Raw genomic sequence first — 18,790 nt, forward strand, 5'->3', positions numbered from 1 at the left:
CCCAGGCACGACTCGTCTGTCCGTACTTTCCCATTGCGGTTGTGGATCCGGAAGGGGATGGATGGGGAGTTGAGCAGGAGCCAGAACTCGTTGTCAAACATCTTCTTCTTTAGCCGTTCCATCGCTCGGCTCTGACCCTTGTTTGCCTTCTGGAAAAAAAGAGAAGGAACAATGTTTGACATACAATTCTCTCCCCTTTGAGACCAGGGGCATCGGTTGGTCACATAGAAGATTCAGGAACAGGAGTGCTTTCCCCCTGACTCATAAAATTGGACCTTGTTTCATGTGTTAGAACCTTCTGGGTTTCTTTAATTCACATTTATAAACTATTTTCAATAATGTGTCTTAATATTGTTTCTTAATTGTTGTAACCTGCCCTTGGACCTTTGGGTGAATGGTGGATAATCATGACTAATAATGGTAGTTTTAGACTCTGTTTATGTTCTTGCTTAATGATACATTGTTTGGTGTTAGACTACACACCACCTAGATTTTTAAAATATTAAGTAGATTATAACTGCTATTAAATAAATAACTGAATAGATGCAAATTTAGGCTTTAACTCTCAAAACAGGACAAAATCAACTAATTCTCCATCCAAATCACCTTAGAGCAAATTCTTCAAATCATTTACCTCCCCCCCCATTAATTTCCCCAAGAGATTCTGCTCCAGATCCATTCAACTGTTCATCAGTCCCTAAATCATCTCCAGACAGAGAAAACCAAATTTCTTCTCCCAAATTAATATCCCACCAAGTCACTCAGATCTCCCTACAACTCAGTCTCTCACAGAACACTTTGGGGCACTTAGAAAAAGATCCGGGGGCCTGTATCCTGTGGCCTCCTCCTTGGCTCTACTGCTGTCTCGGATATAAATTTGGGAAGTCACTAAGTGCAGGAATCCAATGACTGGAAAGTGATTCTGTCTTCAAAGTGGTCTGGTGGAGTTTCCAAAAGGCATCTTGCCAGCCTGCACTGGAAACAGAATACTGGGGTAGAGGTAGACGGACCTTTCCATATGATCCAGCAAGGGTGTTTTTACCTTGCCCCAGAGCATACCTCCTTCTGCACCTCGCTCTTCATAGAGGAGATCTTTATCTTCATGTCCTCCAGGTCGTGGTCGGGCATGGCATGGACGTGTGGGCAGGAGTCCGACTCCTCCAGCGACGGGAACACCAGCTCGGCCAAGGGCATGTACCACTTGCAGTCATATTGCTGGTGTTTCCTGGGAAGGAGACGAAGAGCTCATTCTGGGCAACCCCAGCGATCCACACAGCCCCATCCCCATTTGGACCGCAGGCCAAGGAAAAGACTCCTGCCCGAGACCCTGCAGAGCTGTTGCCGGCCAGTATAGGCAGTTGGAACTATACAGGCCAAGTGGAAGGACTGGAGCTCTGTGCTGCAAAGCATCTGCATTGAATGCAGAAGGTCCCAGGTTCAACCCCTACCTAGCAGCATCTCCAGGTAAGGCCGTGACTGTGCCCTGTCTGGAACCCTGCTGCCAGTCAGTGCAGACAATACTAGATGCCACAGTAGAAGGCAGCTTCCTGTGTTCCTTTTTAAACCAGCCCTCAATTTGGAATCATGAGAACTGGAATCTTGGCTTTATTTTTAGGGGAACAGATGAAGCTCACTGGCCGCATCTCCAGGCAGAGCATTTTGAGGCAGACAGTCCCAGATTCAATCCCTGGAATCTCCAAACATGCCTGGAAAAGATTTACTGCCTGAAATCCTGGAGTGCCGCTGCCAGTCAGTGTAGAGAACGGTAAGCTAGATCGACAAACAGTATCAGGCTGCTTGCTACATTCCCATTTAAAGCACCCTTTTATTCAGAACCATGAGGACTGGGGTATTAACTTTATTGTTAAAGAACAAACATTTGCTCAGTGGCAGAGCACACTGTCTGCATGCAAAAGCTCCCAGGTTCAATCCCTGGAAGTGACTCCAGGTTACACCACTTAGGGATATTTTTAATATATTAAGTGGTATAGAAATTAAATAATCAATCAATCAGCTACGGACAAAGTGCAAGGGAAGTTCAGGATTCCCACCCTGTGCCCTGTTCTTCCCCACTCATCTAGACTTCCCCCCGTGCCTCACCCCACGCCCGTTTTCTTCAGCTTGGCACAGAGGAGGACGTCTGTGAAGAGGAAGACATGGCGCAGCTTGCGGGAGCCCTCGGCCAACTCCACCAAGAAGCCGTCCTTGACCAGTTGCCGCGTCTGCAGGTGCGACAGCAAAAGAGGAAAGCACGTGTGTGAGGAGGAGGAAGAGGAGGAAGAAGGGAATGTAAGAACATCAGCAGCCAGTGGCCTGTCAAGTTCCCAGCATCCTGTTCTCACAGTGGCCAACCAGATGCCTCCAAAGGAAGCCCAAAAGCAGAGCCTGAGTGCAAAAGCAACTCCCCAGTATACTACTTCCAAAGGTGGAAGCAGCATGCAGCCATCACGGATGTCAATAGCTTTATCCTCATGAATTAGTGTAATGGTCAGGGACTGGCTGGATGAGGAAGAGTGGTGGCAGCTGCCTACCCAAGAGCTCCCCAAGGAGGGCAAAAGACGATGACTTAGATCAGGGGTCCTCAAACTTTTTAAACAGGGGGCCAGTTCACTGTCCCTCAGACACTGTTGGGGGCCGGACTATAGTTTGAAAAAAATACAAACAAATTCCTATGCACACTGCACATACTTCATTTGTAGTGCACAAAAAAACAAGAAAAACAATACAATATTTAAAATGTTAGATTATGGGTTGTAGCCAATGCCAGATCACTCAGAGTAGATCTACTGAAAACAATGAACACGAGTCACTTGGGTCTATTAATTTCAATGGGTCTACAACGCAGAGTAATGCTGAGTTTTGCCCACCTCCCAATTACTTGCAGCACTGTCCGAAACGCATTATCTCGACCCCCCCCCCCACTTTCCTCCTCAAACCCGTGCTACTTGTGGTGAGGCGACCATCAGGGAGGGAGAGGCGATCAAGCAAGCAGCCACACCAACATATATTAAAAGGAGCGCCTTCTCCAGCGACCAACATGCCCCCAGTCCAAGGTCTTGGATACGGAGGAGGAACAACTGCGAGGGAACTAACGTAGGTAGACTGGGGGAGCAGGGAGGGAGAAGCGCGTGTAGCTTTTCTCCTATAAGGGGGGGGGGAGGTGGCAGGATCCTTGCAACACCCAGCGTGTTCTCCCTACCCATTATCTTTGGCTAGCCCTATCCTGCTTCCCCCAGCAGCCCAGCGGTGTCACATGTCTCCCCTCCGAGCCCTCCTTGACTGGCGCAAGTAAGCTTTGGAACGTTGGGGGGGCGGGGAGGGAGGGGCCATTTTGGAACGCCGGGGGCGGAACTGTTGCTACTTTTTGCCGCTTCCCTTTTTGTGCGCGGCGGGTTCTGCAATTGTGGGGGGGCCGGACCTGGCCCGTGGGCCGTAGTTTTGAGGACCCCTGACTTAGATCCTGGATCCTGCTGGTGGAACACCGAAGAACAGTCTGCAGAAGGGACGAGCCGGGAGGCACAACAAGCGGGGTGGTGGTGTGAGCAATCAAAGGGGAGTCGGGGTAAGGAGTGCCTTCCAGGACAGGGTTAGAGGCTGAGAGTCACAGTGTGAGCGCAAACTCATACAGAGAGGAGCCAGAGGTTGCCCAGCTCTCCTCCACCTCTGACACTCCTGAGCAATGGGCCACACAGGCCCAGGGGCGTCGCTAGGGGGGGGCGCTGGGGGCGGTACGCCCCCGGGCGACAGGGGCCACAAGCGGCGGGTGGGGGCGACAAGCGGCGGGTGGGGGCGACAAGCGGCGCCCCTCCCGCCACTCCCCAGGCAACGCCGGTCACCCCGGGAGCAGCAGCGCTGCACGGATGGGGTGCTCCCTCGGCCGTGCGCTGTTGCTCCTGGGGCGACCGGAGCGAGCGGCGGCGCATGGGGGTGACAAGCGGCAGCCCCTCCCGCCATTCCCAAGCGCTGCCGCTCCCTCCGTCACCCCAGGAGCAACAGCGCACGGCCGAGGGAGCACCCCGTCCGTGCAGCGCTGCTGCTCCCGGGGTGACCGGCAGCGTGGGGAGTGGCAGGAGGGGCCGGCGCTTGTCAGCCCCACGCGCTGCCGCTGGCTCCGTCCCCCCCGGGAGCAGCAGCGCACGGTGTGTGCGGTGCTGCTGCTCCTGGGGCAACGGAGCGAACGGCGGCACGTGGGGGTGGCAGGAGGCAGCCCCTCCCACCATTCCCACGCGCTGCCGCTCCCTCCGTCACCCTGGGAGCGGCAGCGCACGGCCCGACGACGGAGTGCGCCTGCGCGCGCAGGCGCACTCTGTCATCGGATCGCCGCTTCCACAGCCTCCTTTTGAGCCGGAGAGCTTAAAAGCGAGCTCTTCGGCTTAAAAGAGGGCTGCAGAAGCGGCGCCGGCACCCCCGGAAACGCCCTGGGGGCGGAGCGTCATGACGTCACAATGTGATGTCACGACGCCCCGCCCCCGGGGCGTTTCCTTTGCCGCCCCGGGTACCGCGGAGCCTTACTCCGCCACTGCACAGGCCCAGAGGAGGAGCTTACCCCTTGACGCAGGGGAAGGGCAGGGACAGTGGTCAGTTTCAGCAATGTCTCCAGCTGCATTGAGACCAGCCAGAGGAACTCTGCTGCGTTGTTAGTTTCTGTTATGAAAAAGCCAATTGCATTCCGTGCCTCCGGTGCCTCCCTGCCCTGTGGTCGACCCGGGCTCGCTTGGCAGCTCCTTGACAAATTGCTGAAACTCTGACAGCAATCCTCCTCTAATGCTATCGTGGTCGGTGGGCATCGCTGCCTCCGGGGAGAGAAACACTGAGCAATACTGAGCTAGTATGCTCCTACGGGTCTTCCCAAGTTCTCAAAATATGCCCCCTCCAGGCACCCCCTCTCGCTGCTATGCCAGTCTCTCAGTGCTGGAAGTCTCCCCGGCCTCTCTCTCTCACAAAACTACACCCCACTTCACCCCCTCCCTCTTACCTCTCCTTTGGGGGTGGTGACTGCCGTCCTGCGGGGGTCGATGTCCTCATTGATACTGGAGAGGAAGTTCTGAGAGATACGGAGGGCATCTTGGAGCAGCGGGTAGTCGGGGTGGTCAGAAGGAGTGTGCTTCAGCAGGTCCTAGTGCAGCAGGAGAGGAATGGACCTTGAGATTTTACAGGTGTGTTATTTCTTAATTATCTTTTTTTTTTTTTAAGGCATCAAGGGACTTCCCAGAAAGTGAGCCATGTTAGTCTTTATGGTGCTACAAGAGTCTTTGAGCTGGTTTCGCTGCCGCTGAGTAACACATCTTAAAATGGCAAGATTCAAAAGCCAGAGGGGAAGACATGTTGGCCTCCCAGGACATGTTTGTTTGTTTAAAACAAAAGAAAAAAGGTGACTTAAGAGAGGACACCCTTTTAATGACTTAAAGTGGCCATTTTTGAACTTCAAAAGGGAACTGCAGTGTAAAACCACTGAATAACCATTTCTCAAGAGGTTTAATGCTATCACTTGCGGACAGAATCAGGACAAATGTGTTGCTGTTTTTTAAAAAAATAAATAAATCACATTGTCCATTCCAACTCTACTATGACAAGTGTTAATTGTCTGACCAATGCCACAATGTCTGTGTTATTAACAACTGTTTTACAAACTTCCATGGTCAGTTATGTACATTATCAGTATCCGCCCTTCTGCATTTAATTTTGCTCTGACTTCATCTGGAAAGAACCCAGAAAAAAAACAGGCTAATGGGGGCTAAGCATGTTCTGTGGCTAGAGAACACCAAATATCTGTTGGCGTGGTGGTGGGTGGGATAGAAAATGGGGAGGGAGGGATGGAATGGCATATTCAGTTTTAGGGCACAGCTGGCACCTGGAGCTGGCAAAACATTGCTCTATACTGCAACATTTTGTTGCGGGTTCCATTTGAATAGGGTCTGTTCTGGGGCTACACCTTGAGGTGGTAGTTGTTTTTATTTAAAAAAACAACAACATTTTTTTTGCGAGGATTAAATATGGGCAGGTTTTGATTATAGCAAAGAGGCAAATGGATTCCTTGGTTTAGTAGGAATTGCTCTCTCACAAATGCATACGTGAGACCGGCTGGATTTGGGGGGCACTGGCATCTGATGGCAACAGGTGAAAAACAAAAGCTATACTTACGTGTAATACAAGAGTGCTCCGGGTCACTCGATTTATAGGCTTGTACAGCAGCGCTATAAGCGAGGAAGAGAGAGACAGGTAAACCGGTGAGTGCCACACAAAATAGCCGCCGTATCCACAATCTGCATCAGAAAAAGCCTTAGTGGGACATGTAGGGCACTGCCCCACCAACTCCAGTCTGCCCTCAGCCAGCCCCCAATTGCCCTGCCTTTTTACACTCAACCAGCCTGTCAACTTCTTCCTCCTCCTCCATCTCAGTGCTGCCTCTTGTAGAACTCAGCTGGGTGGAGGAGGATTCCCCTCAGAGAAAGGCAGGTTTCAAATTTATTAAATAAACAAAACAAAAAAAACCTGGTCCGTTCTGTTATGAGACATTGGAAATATCCCTTCTTTGTGTGCCTCCAACACGAGAGGTCCAGAGGGTGGCAACACGAGAGCGGGGCCTTTTCTGTGGTGGCTTCCCATTTGCAGAATACTCTCCCCAGGGACCTTCCTTATACACCTTTAGGCACCAGACAAAAATGTTCCCTCTTCAACCAGGCCTTGGGCTGATTGACATCCTTTTAAATGTGTTGTGGGGGGGTTATTGGGTTGCCTTTGTTTTTATTTATGTATTTTCAGTTTTTTATGCTGTGAACTGCCCTGAGATCTAAAGGTATAGGATGGTAATAATAGGGTATAGGATGGTAATAATAATAATAATAATAATAATAATAATAATAATAATAATAATAATAATAATTATTATTATTATTATTATTATTATTATTATTATTGCTGGACTACAACTCCATCATCCCTGACCACTGGTTGTGCTGGTTGAGGGCTGATGGGAGCTGGAATCCAAAACGTGTGGAGGAGACCAAACCAAACATGGCGCTGGCGGCCATTTTGCCTCTTCACGTGTCCCTCACAAATAAAGGGAGCTGAACTCCACACCCATAACCATCTCTGGCCTAACCTTGCCGTGCCCCGTCACACACGTCAAGGTGTGTCTTTGTGTGTGTGAGAGAGATTCATGCTCCCATTTCCTGTGCAAATTAGGTCCCTTCCGCTTCATGTGTGAAGAGGGCAGGCTCTGAACAAACATGGCCGCCCTACCACGTTGGGACGCGGGGCTGTAGCCAATGTCCATTTCCCTCAGAGCAGGCCCATTGAAATGAATGGACATGACTAGCAAAGGCCCATTCATTTTGACGTGTCTACTCCGAGTAACACTTAGCTGGACAAAACCCAGCTAGGGAAGGGGGCAGACCCAGAGCAAACATGGCTGCCCAACCACACCTCTGGAATGAATGTCAGTGCCACAGAGATGGGGCACAGGGTTAGGGGACATGAGGCCCTCCAAAAGTGGCGGGCCTCCAACTTCCATCAGCCCTGGCCAGGGACGATGGGAGCTGGAGCCCCACAGACGTTTCCCAGCTCTGCTCTAGGCCCACATTTATGGACTAACCACCCAAAAAACCTATTCGCGTTCTCTGGAACCCAGCCCAGTCAACATAGCCTAACAGAGGATGGCCCCAAAGCTTCAATCTTTTCCTTTTCCCAATGGGAAACGGGTGGAATAATGAGTTTTCCCATTATATAACAAAAGGAAGGGGAGTGGGGGTTGGTGCTGTGAACCGCCCCGAGATCTTTGGATGAAGGGCGGTATACGAATTTAATTAAGAAATAAAATAAATAGCGTCAGAACAGAGATGAAAAGAAAGAAAAAAACAGGCAGAACCTCAAAAACAAAGGTTGCACACCAGACCACACCAGGCGTTTCCCACACACACAAAAAAAATATTCTGTATTTTTGCAGCGCTCCTGAGGCATCGTCTCTGTGTCACACACCCCTTCTCACAGCAAGTGTGAGCAAGAAGAGGTGAAATTATGATCTTTAATACTATCTGGGTGGGTGTGCCCAAGCATTTGAAACTAACGTCAGATTCTGACATAAATACAGGTACAGGGAGTTTCCTCAAGACTTCTACTTGGGTTACGGAAGCGTGGTTTAAAAAAAAAAAACATTTTGGAAGAATGACACGGATCAATTGGTTTTTCACGCTCACACAGTGGCTAAGTGCTTGGAAAACTATTGTTTCATTTCACCTTCTTGAATTCCACATTACATCATCCTTTCTTTCTTTCTTTTTTAAGACAAGTGCCAAGGACACAGCTTAAAGAGAGTTTCCCCTGAACCCCAAAACTCTCATGTCTCTCTGGGACGCCTCCTTGAGGGTGGACCACAGGATTTTGGTGTCCGGGACGAAATGGCACATGCGGAACTCATAGCGATTAAAAAAAAACACACATACCCCAAACCCGGTCCTGCCATTAAGCTATAAAACTGACAATTTGCTGCCCTCTGGCGGTGCAGCAAAACCTGCCGCCCGAGTCCAGAATTAAGGCAGGCGGAGGCTGAACATTCATCTCCCTGAAATGTTCATGCACTTGACTCCAGTCTGGTTCCAGCCCAGAGTCAGACGCGCATTGTGGATTTCCCCCTTTCCCCGCTCAAAGCCACTTCCCCAAGCTGAAGGGAACAGGCAGGGTCTCGTTCTGAAACGGACGGAAATAGGGAAATTCATCCTCGCCCCCTCACAAAGCAGAGCACCCAGTCCCCCCAACCCAACAGGGGCGTCTCTTAAGGAAGCTCCCCACCCCAAAGGGAACGGGTGCAACGAACCCCCATTTCAATGGGACACATTTGCCTATAGGAGCGGTGACAGAATTTAAATAGGGGCAGGTAAAATGCCGTCCCTCCACCACCAAGGGGGTCTCCATGGTGGTTAAAAGGAAACCGGCAATTTGATACCCCCAAATCAGTCACTCTGGATAACACCCCTGAAAAGCAAGAAGTAAAAACCCATGTTGAAAAGAGTCCTAGGAAATGCCCAAAATTGGGGTCCAGCACCCCAATAAAGATGGCCATGATGAAAGATACTGGCCGCCAATACAGCCCCCCCCCCGCTCATCACCATGGTTACAAGGCCTGGAAGGGAGGGGGAGCAAACATTTAGTGGTAATTGCGGGAGGTCGATACCCCACTTCCCTCGGGCAGCTAGTGAGTGGGGCAAAGATGAAGCAAATGTGAGGTGATTTGGGGGAGTCAGTGGGTGGGAGGGATGGAGAAAAATGGGACAGGTGTGTTTCCACCCCCACCCGCCTTTTGTTCCAGGTTCCAGGGAGAATTCTGCATTCAGAGGTCACAAAGACCCACGTCAATTGAAGTTGCGCCCTAACGGGACCAGGCAGAAACTGGGGGCAAATAGTCACAGAGTAGCAGTGGGAGCCCCCCCCAAAAAAAACCCACCTGCCATAGGGACCCAATATTTCCTTGGATGTTGGTCCCTTGGTTCCTACTAAATGGGGGGGGGGACACCTAACGACAGAGAAGAGCCCAGCCCTAGGATCGCTTAGGAACAAAGAAATCACCAAGTTGGCACCCCCAAGCGGAGCAGAAAAATGAGAAATCTGGAAAAGTGGGGGTAGGAAGGTTTCTGAGTTGCACTAAGACCCCCTCCACACTTCCCCGGCACCGGACCGGTGAGGACAAAGGCTTGGTTGCCGGAGGGGCATTTGTGGAGACAAAAGAGAGCAGCGAGAGAGAGAATCCTTACAAGCCACCCCGAGAGAGGACCCCAGACCCGAGCGAGCGACACCGTCCCTGCCCTGCCCACCACCTGCTCTTTTTTTAAAAAAAATGGGGGAGGGGGTGGAGATGGATGGAAAGGAGACCCCCACCGTAGGTGCAGTTACAGCAAAAGCGGATGATGAGCAGAATCTCCATGGCACCCTCCTTGCGGCATGGCTAAGACCTGGCTCCATCGGTGGCCGTCCGCTGGCTGTCGGTGAAAAGAGCTCCAAAGCCAGCCGGTAGTTGTAGCGGAGGGAGGAGGACGAGGAGGAGGAGGGAAGGGGGCGTGAGGGGCTGTAAGACGCTGCCAGCATTGTAAAGAGGTCCAGACCCCTCCTCTCAACCCCCTTGCCTCCTGCCTCTCCCCATAAGAGCACAAAGGGATCCGTATCTCCAATATGCACACACAGCATCGGATATTATCTCTCCTTTGATGGGCTCAGGGGACGGTGGGGTGGGGTTTTTTGGGGAGAGTCAGACAAAGGAGCATGCCACATAATTTAAACGCTCGCTCGCACACACCTACAGAAATATATGCATGCAATAAAATCAATACCTTCCATGGTAACGGAGGTGTGGCTCTCTTTTGAATCCTTTGGACCCTTGACTTTCAGCTCCTGCCGAGAGGGGGAGAGAACCATTAGAGGCTACCTTTAGGGAACGGGCAAGAGGGCATTCTGCAAACATCTCACCCAGGAGTAAATCTCATGGAGTTCAATGGGACTTGTCCCCCTGTGAGTGTTGCAGATTAGACCCACTGGGATTAATGAGTCTACGTTAGCCGTGTCCATTAATTTAAGTGAGTAGGTTTCGTACCACAGACAGCCCCCATCACCCACCCACCCCGGTTTCTAAAATCTGGTCTCTTTTCATCTTCTAAATTCCCAAGGACTGCACCCTTTGTATAATCTTTTTTTAAACAGAGAATGAGAGTGCCTCTGAGGGTGTGCAGAGAGCACCATGGCCAGCAAGCTGAGGTCATACACAGGCACACCGTTCTACTCCTGAGTTATATCCAACTAAATTCTATGCAGAGAAGAACTGGAATTAGTGGGGTTACGTTAAGTCACATACATTCATATCTCTGGGTAAGACCAAGATTGGATATAGGCCAAAGGATTTGGAGAGAAAGGGTTGATATAAAAGAGGGGCACAATTTCTGAAGTTTGTTGAGCTCAAGAGAAAGTAATTTCCGTGGTGGTGATGGGGTCATTAATAATAATAATAATAATAATAATATTTATTATTTGTACCCCGCCCATCTGGCTGGATTTCCCCAGCCACTCTGGGCGGCTTCCAACAGAAACCAAATACAACAATATCAAACATTAAAAACTTCCCTAAAAAGGGCTGCCTTCAGGTTTTTTCTGAATGTCAGGTAGTTGTTTATTTCCCTGACCTGTGATGGGAGGGCGTTCCACAGGGCGGGCGCCACTACCGAGAAGGCCCTCTGCCTGGTTCCCTGTAGTTTTGCTTCTCGCAGTGAGGGAACAGACAGAAGGCCCTCGGCGCTGGATCTCAGTGTCCGGGCTGAATGATGGGGGTGGAGACGCTCCTTCAGGTATACAGGACCGAGGCCGTTTAGGGCTTTAAAGGTCAGCACCAACACTTTGAATTGTGCTCGGAAACGTACTGGGAGCCAATGCAGATCTCTCAGGACCGGTGTTATGTGGTCTCGGCGGCCACTCCCAGTCACCAGTCTAGCTGCCGCATTTTGGATTAATTGCAGTTTCCGGGTCACCTTCAAAGGCATGCACCACTTTGGTGAGACAGGCAGGTAGGGTCTCAGCCTGCGTACCAGGTGGAGCTGGTAGACAGCTGCCCTGGATACAGAATTAACCTGCGCTTCCATGGACAGCTGTGAGTCCAAAATGACTCCCAGGCTGCGCACCTGGTCCTTCAGGGGCACAGTTACCCCATTCAGGACCAGGGAATCCTCCACACCTGCCCTCCTCCTGTCCCCCAAGAACAGTACTTCTGTCTTGTCAGGATTCAACCTCAATCTGTTAGCCGCCATCCATCCTCCAACCGCCTCCAGGCACTCACACAGGACCTTCACGGCCTTCACTGGTTCTGATTTGAAAGAGAGGTAGAGCTGGGTATCATCCGCATACTGATGAACACCCAGCCCAAACCCCCTGATGATCTCTCCCAGCGGCTTCATATAGATATTAAAAAGCATGGGGGAGAGGACAGAACCCTGAGGCACCCCACAAGTGAGAGCCCAGGGGTCTGAACACTCATCCCCCACCACCACTTAATAAGAGTGCAGAGATATACCATTAATAAGAGTGCAGAGAGAGAACAAATAATCGACTACACACAAGGCCTTCCAGAGACCCCCTGCGTCATTTAAACTCAAAAGACACCTGTTTTAGATGTACTCCACACCAACACAGCAATTTCTACACACAAAAGGCACCATTTGAGTAGCTTTTAAACTGACCAGATATGGACAAAAAGGTTCCTAGAAAAAATACATTTCTTGGCTGCCCTCCTCACTCCTGCTGCCCAACATCACAAGCATCGGATCAGAACAAACAGTCCCCTTTTCAGTCTAGCCGCTGCCACCCACAAATCACAGAAATCAAAGAATTGTAGAGTTGGAAGGGACCACGAGGGTCATCTAGTTCAACCCCCTGCGAAGCAGGAATCTTTTGCCCAACATGGGGCTCAAACCCACAACCCTCAGTTGCTCCACCAACTGAGCTGTACCAGTTTCACAAGCAAACTCTTGGAAGTGGGGGAGAGTGGGTAAGACTGTGACTGCCCAAGGAAGTTCCGTTTGTCAATAATGTCACAATTTTGCCCCCCAAAACATCAACAGAGACCCTTGCCTCTGCTTGGGAAGGAAATCCAAATATTTCACAATGCCTGGAGGATCTTGGGATTAGAATAAATTATGCCAGCAAAGACATGGTATAAAGTGGAGAAAGATGTCTGGGGCAGGGATAAAGTTTGGGGGTCCTGCATAAGCCCTCCTTTCCCACTTCCCCCCGCCCCCAACCCCCAGCAAGAGAAAGTAGAAACTGGATCAAACAGTAGGCAGGCAGGCTTGCATTGCATTTTTCAAAATACACAACTCTGTTTACTGCACAGTAATAAGGTAGAGATCAGCAAATCCTTTGTATAGCAAAGGGATTTGTAAGCTGTCCTACTTTGTAGACTCCTCAGGGCAAAGACTTGTCTCTTTTTGGAGCAGGAAGGGGAGGCTATATTACTCTATAGAAAAATCTCATTAGGCAAACTAGGGTGTGTGTGGGTGTGCGGGTGTATGTCCATCTTGACCAACCTCACAGGGTTGTTGTGAGGACACAGGAAAACACACATACCGACCCACTCACAGGATTCACCCCATCTATGCCACTTTTGACCCATGCGAAGAAAAGACAAGCAAATAAACGACAGTATTTTGAATCCTCACCTCTGAGATTTTCTGAAATTGGTTGTTGCTCTGGCTGCATTTTTCGGCCGTCTCCAGCGCAATTTTGTAGTTGTCCACGAAGGCCTTGTACACCCCCAGCTGGCTAGCCTATTTGTGGGGGGCAAGCAGTGATATGTGTGCACAGGGAGGGAAACATGAGAGAACCATTAAGTTCATTCCCTGAGGCCTTAAGTGACAGCCTTCTTAAACCGTGGCCCCCCCACTTTCTGATCCATATCCCCACAGGCCCCATTTTTTCCACATGGGAAATTAAAGGGGTTCATCACAGGACCCGAGATAATCAATGCCTCATATATTTATAACTCCCCTTCCCGAAATACGGTAGCTGAGGATCACTCCACAAACAGGTGAGATCTTTGAATGCACCCTCCCCAAATAAACAAAATAAAAATAAAAATAGTATAATTACAGCTTGCGCAACAATTTTCCTAAAACCCAAGATGGGAGAAGAAATCCAATTTTTGTTAAGTAACAAAGAAACATTTGCATCATAAGATCCACCTTTCGGCAAGGACAAATCATCTGCAGCAGCACAACCTTAATTTTCTAATAACAGGTGGGTAGCCGTGTTGGTCTGCCATAGTCAAAACAAAATCGAAATTCTTTCTAGTAGCACCTTAGAGACCAACTGAGTTTGTTCCTGGTATAAGCTTTCGTGTGCATGCACACTTCTTCAGATACCTGATATCTGAAGAAGTGTGCATGCACACGAAAGCTTATACCAGGAACAAACTCAGTTGGTCTCTAAGGTGCTACTAGAAAGAGTTTTCGATTTTGTTTTAATTTTCTAAGTGCTGCTTTGGCAGGGAGGATTTCCAATTACTATAGGTTTGGCTGTTTTTAAAATAGTCATTATGTTATACAGCAACGGGGGCAGTGGGAGAGACAGACCATCTGGTTCCACAGGCCAGATCCTTAAGAGGACCTTGCAGGCCAAATCTGAAATGTGGGCAGGGCTGCCCAACATGTCAAATACCTGATGCCGCAATGACATCGTGAGATTGGGTGCTTTGAAGGCCCGAAGTTAGTGCTTTAAGGCACCTGAGGCTTCCGGTAGAACAAAGCCTGATTGCCAATGCCGAAGTGGAATCTTTCAGATCCCTGGATAGCTCACTTGGATACAGCGTCGTGCTGAAAACGCCAAGGTTGCAGGTTCGATCCCCGTATGGGACAGCTGCACAGGAGAGTCCCTTAAGGTTCCCTTCCAACTCTACAATTCCATGATTCTAATCATGTCCATTAACTGCAAACTGGCCTTCTCCGAGTAGGAATAGAATTGGCTACAACCCACTTTCAAACACAATCAGAAGCCAAGGAACACCTTTTTTGTGTGTGACTTTTTTGTGTTCACTTTGGAACAAAACAGGACAAAAACCCACGCCTTGGGCCTTTGCATACCTGCCCCATCTAATTCTAGGAATTAAAAACAGGGGAATATCAGATTAACAGCATCCTCATTTCTGAATTCAGACAGGACCCCCCAAATGTACCACTGGGGGTGCCAAGAGGTAGCCGATTTTTAAAAAAATATTTTGTATATATCCCAAATCTGCAGCAACCCCCTCCCACGATGGTGCCTTCCCCCAATACATGAAGCTCCATGTGCTTGTTCTTGACTCAAGAACTAGGCGAACTTGTTTGCCCGCCCGCCCCCTCCACACCACCCACACAGTTTCTCCAAAACTATGATAATGTATTTTAAACTCTTTGGAGAGAACAGGCAGCGCTCAGGGCAAGGTTTCCACCCTGGAAAACTGTCTGACCTCATTTCAAGTAGTTGAGAGCGCTCCTGTCTGCAAGGAGGGCTGCTTTTGGCTTAAAGACAAAGACGGCCTTGGGTTAAACCTCTCGCTGGCAGGCTCCACGGAAGCAAGGTGTCCACGGACCAAATTTCCACAAGCAGCCCCGCTCTGGCTGATCCGTGGGCGAAGAGAACCTCAGAAGAGCCATCCCGGTTGAGGCCAAAATCTTCCATTTCACCACTGCTGGCCAACAGCTATGCTAGCTGGGTGCGAAGAGAGGTGTCTGTCCAAACCACATCTGGGGGGCATCGTGTTGGCTACCTCTGGTCCATCTAGCCCAGCATCCTATTCCCCCTGCGATGGCCCAAGGAGAAGCCCAAAAGCAGGGCGCAAAAAGCAGCAGCCCTCTCCCACTCCTTTGGTGCAAGGCACCCAGAGGCACCCTGCTCCATTACAGCCATAGTAACTTCTGCGTTGGGTGAATAAGTCCTTTCCGACTGTCCCAAACGTCCTGCTCGTCAGCGTTTTACTGGGTGACCCTGCTGAGCCTCTCCCTTCGGCTTCGTAAACTTCGGTTGTGTCCCACCTGGGATCTTAGTCACCTCCTTTCTAAACAAGGAAGCCTCAAACACCATAGCCATTCCTTTCGGAAACAGGCCAGAATGTAAAACGTGAAACACAAGCACAGCGAAAGCTTAACCACATATTGCCCCTGCTTTTCTGAACCATGATGAATTGTTCTTGACTGTAATAAACAAACCAGCCTTCCTGCTTTATTATTTTAGTGTTTGACAATGTATTGTGTTTTTACTATTTTTTATTTGGTGGCATTTAAATAATAATAATAATAATAATAATAATTATTATTATTATTACTACAAGGTGTGACCGGAAACTTTGGTGAATGGTCACAGAAATGGGACAGCGAGAAATATTCAAACATACAATCGGCATCGGAAACCCACAAAATGCTCACAATTGTGTACAGAGATGAAGCTGTAACTTGAAAGACAGTGTTCGAGTGGTTTAAGCGTCTCCGTGAAGTGCGGCAAACCATCGAAGATGACCCTCAGTCTGGCAGACCGTCAACGGGCAGAACGGCAGCAAATGTTGACAGAGTTTGTGAGTTATTGATGCGGGATCAGCATTTGTCTGTCTGAATGATGGCAGAAGAATTGCATATTCCATGTGAAATCATTACTGAGGTTACTGAGTTGTCCCACGCTCCATATTCTCCAGGTTTCTTTCTTTTTCCAAAACTGAAATCTGCACCGAAAGGGCACAGATTTTCCAACATTTCACACGTCCAAGCTGCTGTGACGAGGGAACTGAAAGCAGTACGAAAAGAGGAATTCTCCATAAGTTTCCAACAGTTCTACCAAACTTGTCAATGGTGCCTTGTATCAGAGGGGGCCTACTTTGAAGGACTGTAAGGTATGTATGTTCGAATATTTCTCACTGTCCAATTTCTGTGACCATTCACTGAGCTTTCCAGTCACACCTTGTATCATTATTATTGATGTAGCCACGGTTTATGAGTTTGTTGCTGGCCACAGTTTATGTGTCTGGTGCTAGCCATGATTCACGTGTTTGGTGCTAGCCACAGTTTACGTGTTTTATCCGCCCCAAAACTACTGAGGACACTTTCACACAGAACTAAAAGACTGGAGGTGGACACACAGGAAGTCAAGGACCACAAAAAGTCAAAGGATAACTCACCAGCTTCTGGAAAAGGTGGCCAAGCACGACGCTGCTGTCCCAGTTCTGGACCTGGGGCCAAAGGCTGTCGTAGAACTCCTTGTGGATCTCGTAGATGTCCTGGATCTTGTAGAAGATGGTCTCGATCTGCTGGATCGTGAGGACAGGCTGGGAGGTGGTGGCTGTTGCTTTCAGGGGCTTCATGGGCTGGAGTGAGCCGGACACAGAGGAGAGGAAGCATCAGAGAGAGAAGGTTAAACACTGCGGCCCCCACATCCTCGTGAACCACCCTTGCAAAGAAAACTAGCCATGGTGCTTCTAACCTATGCTCTGCCTCCATGGTCAGAGGCAATAATGCTTCCGAACACCACATGTAGCACTAAACCGTGGCTTGCTTACACCATGGTTTGTTTAACAAACCATGAGTTAACCATGAGAGCAGCGGTGTAGGGAACCGCTTTGCCGCCCAGGGTGGCAAATGCGGGGGGCACCCCGTGCGCACACAGTATCCCGGGTGGACTGCGCATGTGCGGACATGCGCAGTCCACCCAAGGTGGCGGGCGCGAGCGGCCGGCACCCCTCCCGACCGTGTAGCAGTGCAGCAAGTTTTAAAAACTTGCCGCGCCCCACGCACACTGGCGGTACCCGGGGTGGCCTGCCCCTCCGCCCCCCTTGCTCTGCCCCTGCATGAGCGGTCCCACAGATGATAAAAAAACACACCATCTGTACGTTGCCTTGAGCTCTCTGGAGGAAAAGGTGGGGTACTAATACGATTAATTACAAAAAGTAAACATAAACAAATACAGTGGACGCTCAGGTTGTGAACGTGATCCGTGCGGGAGACACGTCCGCAACCCACAGCGCTGCTTCTGCGCATGCCTGCGTCGCAATTCGGTGCTTCTGCACATGCGCGAGCGCTGAAACCCGGAAGTAACCCGTTCCGGTACTTCCGGGTTTGGCGCGAGTGCAACCCGAAGAAACGTAACCCGCAGCGTTCGCAACATGATAGGTATGGCCGTATACATTACCGAACTATCCTGAACACCTCCGCAGGTGTTTTAAAAAACAAACCAGCTCCCCACAGAGCACAGCGGCCCTTTGAAATGTCAATGTGAGCTTCCCCATTGGACCAGAATATGGAAAGGGAAGCTCCCCGTGGCCCACGCGGGTGTTGCGCAAGGCAGGGCTGCTGCGACTCAGACGCCAGGCTCTCAGGAGGAAGCCGGAAGCTATAAATAGGCCTCGGAGGGACACTTTCGAGATGAGGCCACAAAAAGGAGGCTGCGGAAGACGTGGCCGCTGTCTCGGGACGTCTGCTCCAGCCAGAAACATGCGGAACTCACAGCCGCATGACGTGGCCTTCTCCACCGGCTTGGAGTGGGCTCTTTCCTTTTCAAGCCGGGAAGGGAAACTTTGGGCCTCAAAATGTTGCTGGACTACAACCTCCGTCCACTCCCTTGAGCGATGGCCACCCTGCCTGAAAGGGCTGATGGGAGGGGAGGGGGCTGCTGTGGCGCTCAGGACGTGCTTGTTTGTTGTTTAACTATAACACGGCTGAGGACCCCAATATCTTGAAGACCACCTATCCCCCATAAGACCCGACCTGGACTCTGCACTTGTCACCTGAAGCCCTCTTTGAGAGGTACGGAGGGTGGCAACACAAGAACGGGGCCTTTTCTGTGGTGGCTCCCCAACTGCAGAATGCTCTCCCCAGAGAGGTTCACCTGGTGCCATCATTACATGTTTTTAGGCACCAGGGTTAAAACATTCCTAAGCAGCCAGCCTCTTTTGGTGTTTTCCACTGGCCAGGAAGGATCTGTCCTCGTCTCCTCTCTGATTCCCAAGCCCACTTCCCCCAACTAGAATCATAGAATTGGAAGAGACCCCAAGGGCCATCCAGTCCAGCCCCCTGCCAAGCAGGAAACACCATCAAAGCATTCCTGACAGATGGCTGTCAAGCCTCTGCTTAAAGACCTCCAAAGAAGGAGACTCCACCACACTCCTTGGCAGCAAATTCCACTGTCGAACAGCTCTCACTGTCAGGAAGTTCTTCCTAATGTTTAGGTGGAATCTTCTTTCTTGTAGTTTGAATCCATTGCCCCGTGTCCGCTTCTCTGGAGCAGCAGAAAACAACCTTTCTCC

At 50.1% G+C, this 18,790-nt stretch overlaps 1 protein-coding gene across 4 annotated transcripts in view; it reads right to left on the reverse strand.

Moving 5' to 3' along the window:
* The window catches only part of ABR (ABR activator of RhoGEF and GTPase), a 112,515-nt gene that overhangs the window by 36,515 nt on the left and 57,210 nt on the right, over positions 1-18,790 (reverse strand). For 3 of the 4 annotated variants that reach the window (XM_033172416.1, XM_033172417.1, XM_033172418.1), the window contains 8 exons: positions 16,670-16,855; positions 13,188-13,295; positions 10,320-10,380; positions 6,142-6,194; positions 4,976-5,116; positions 2,101-2,222; positions 1,060-1,225; positions 27-149 (listed from right to left, as the gene is read on the reverse strand). In XM_033172416.1, coding sequence (XP_033028307.1) covers positions 27-149; positions 1,060-1,225; positions 2,101-2,222; positions 4,976-5,116; positions 6,142-6,194; positions 10,320-10,380; positions 13,188-13,295; positions 16,670-16,855 — 960 coding nt within the window. Of the gene's footprint in view, positions 1-26; positions 150-1,059; positions 1,226-2,100; positions 2,223-4,975; positions 5,117-6,141; positions 6,195-9,870; positions 9,998-10,319; positions 10,381-13,187; positions 13,296-16,669; positions 16,856-18,790 lie in introns of those variants that run through there. The other variant, XM_033172419.1, reaches the window with a different exon arrangement.

Source organism: Lacerta agilis, chromosome 15 (genome assembly GCF_009819535.1).
Source record: "Lacerta agilis isolate rLacAgi1 chromosome 15, rLacAgi1.pri, whole genome shotgun sequence".
NCBI lineage: Eukaryota > Metazoa > Chordata > Lepidosauria > Squamata > Lacertidae > Lacerta > Lacerta agilis.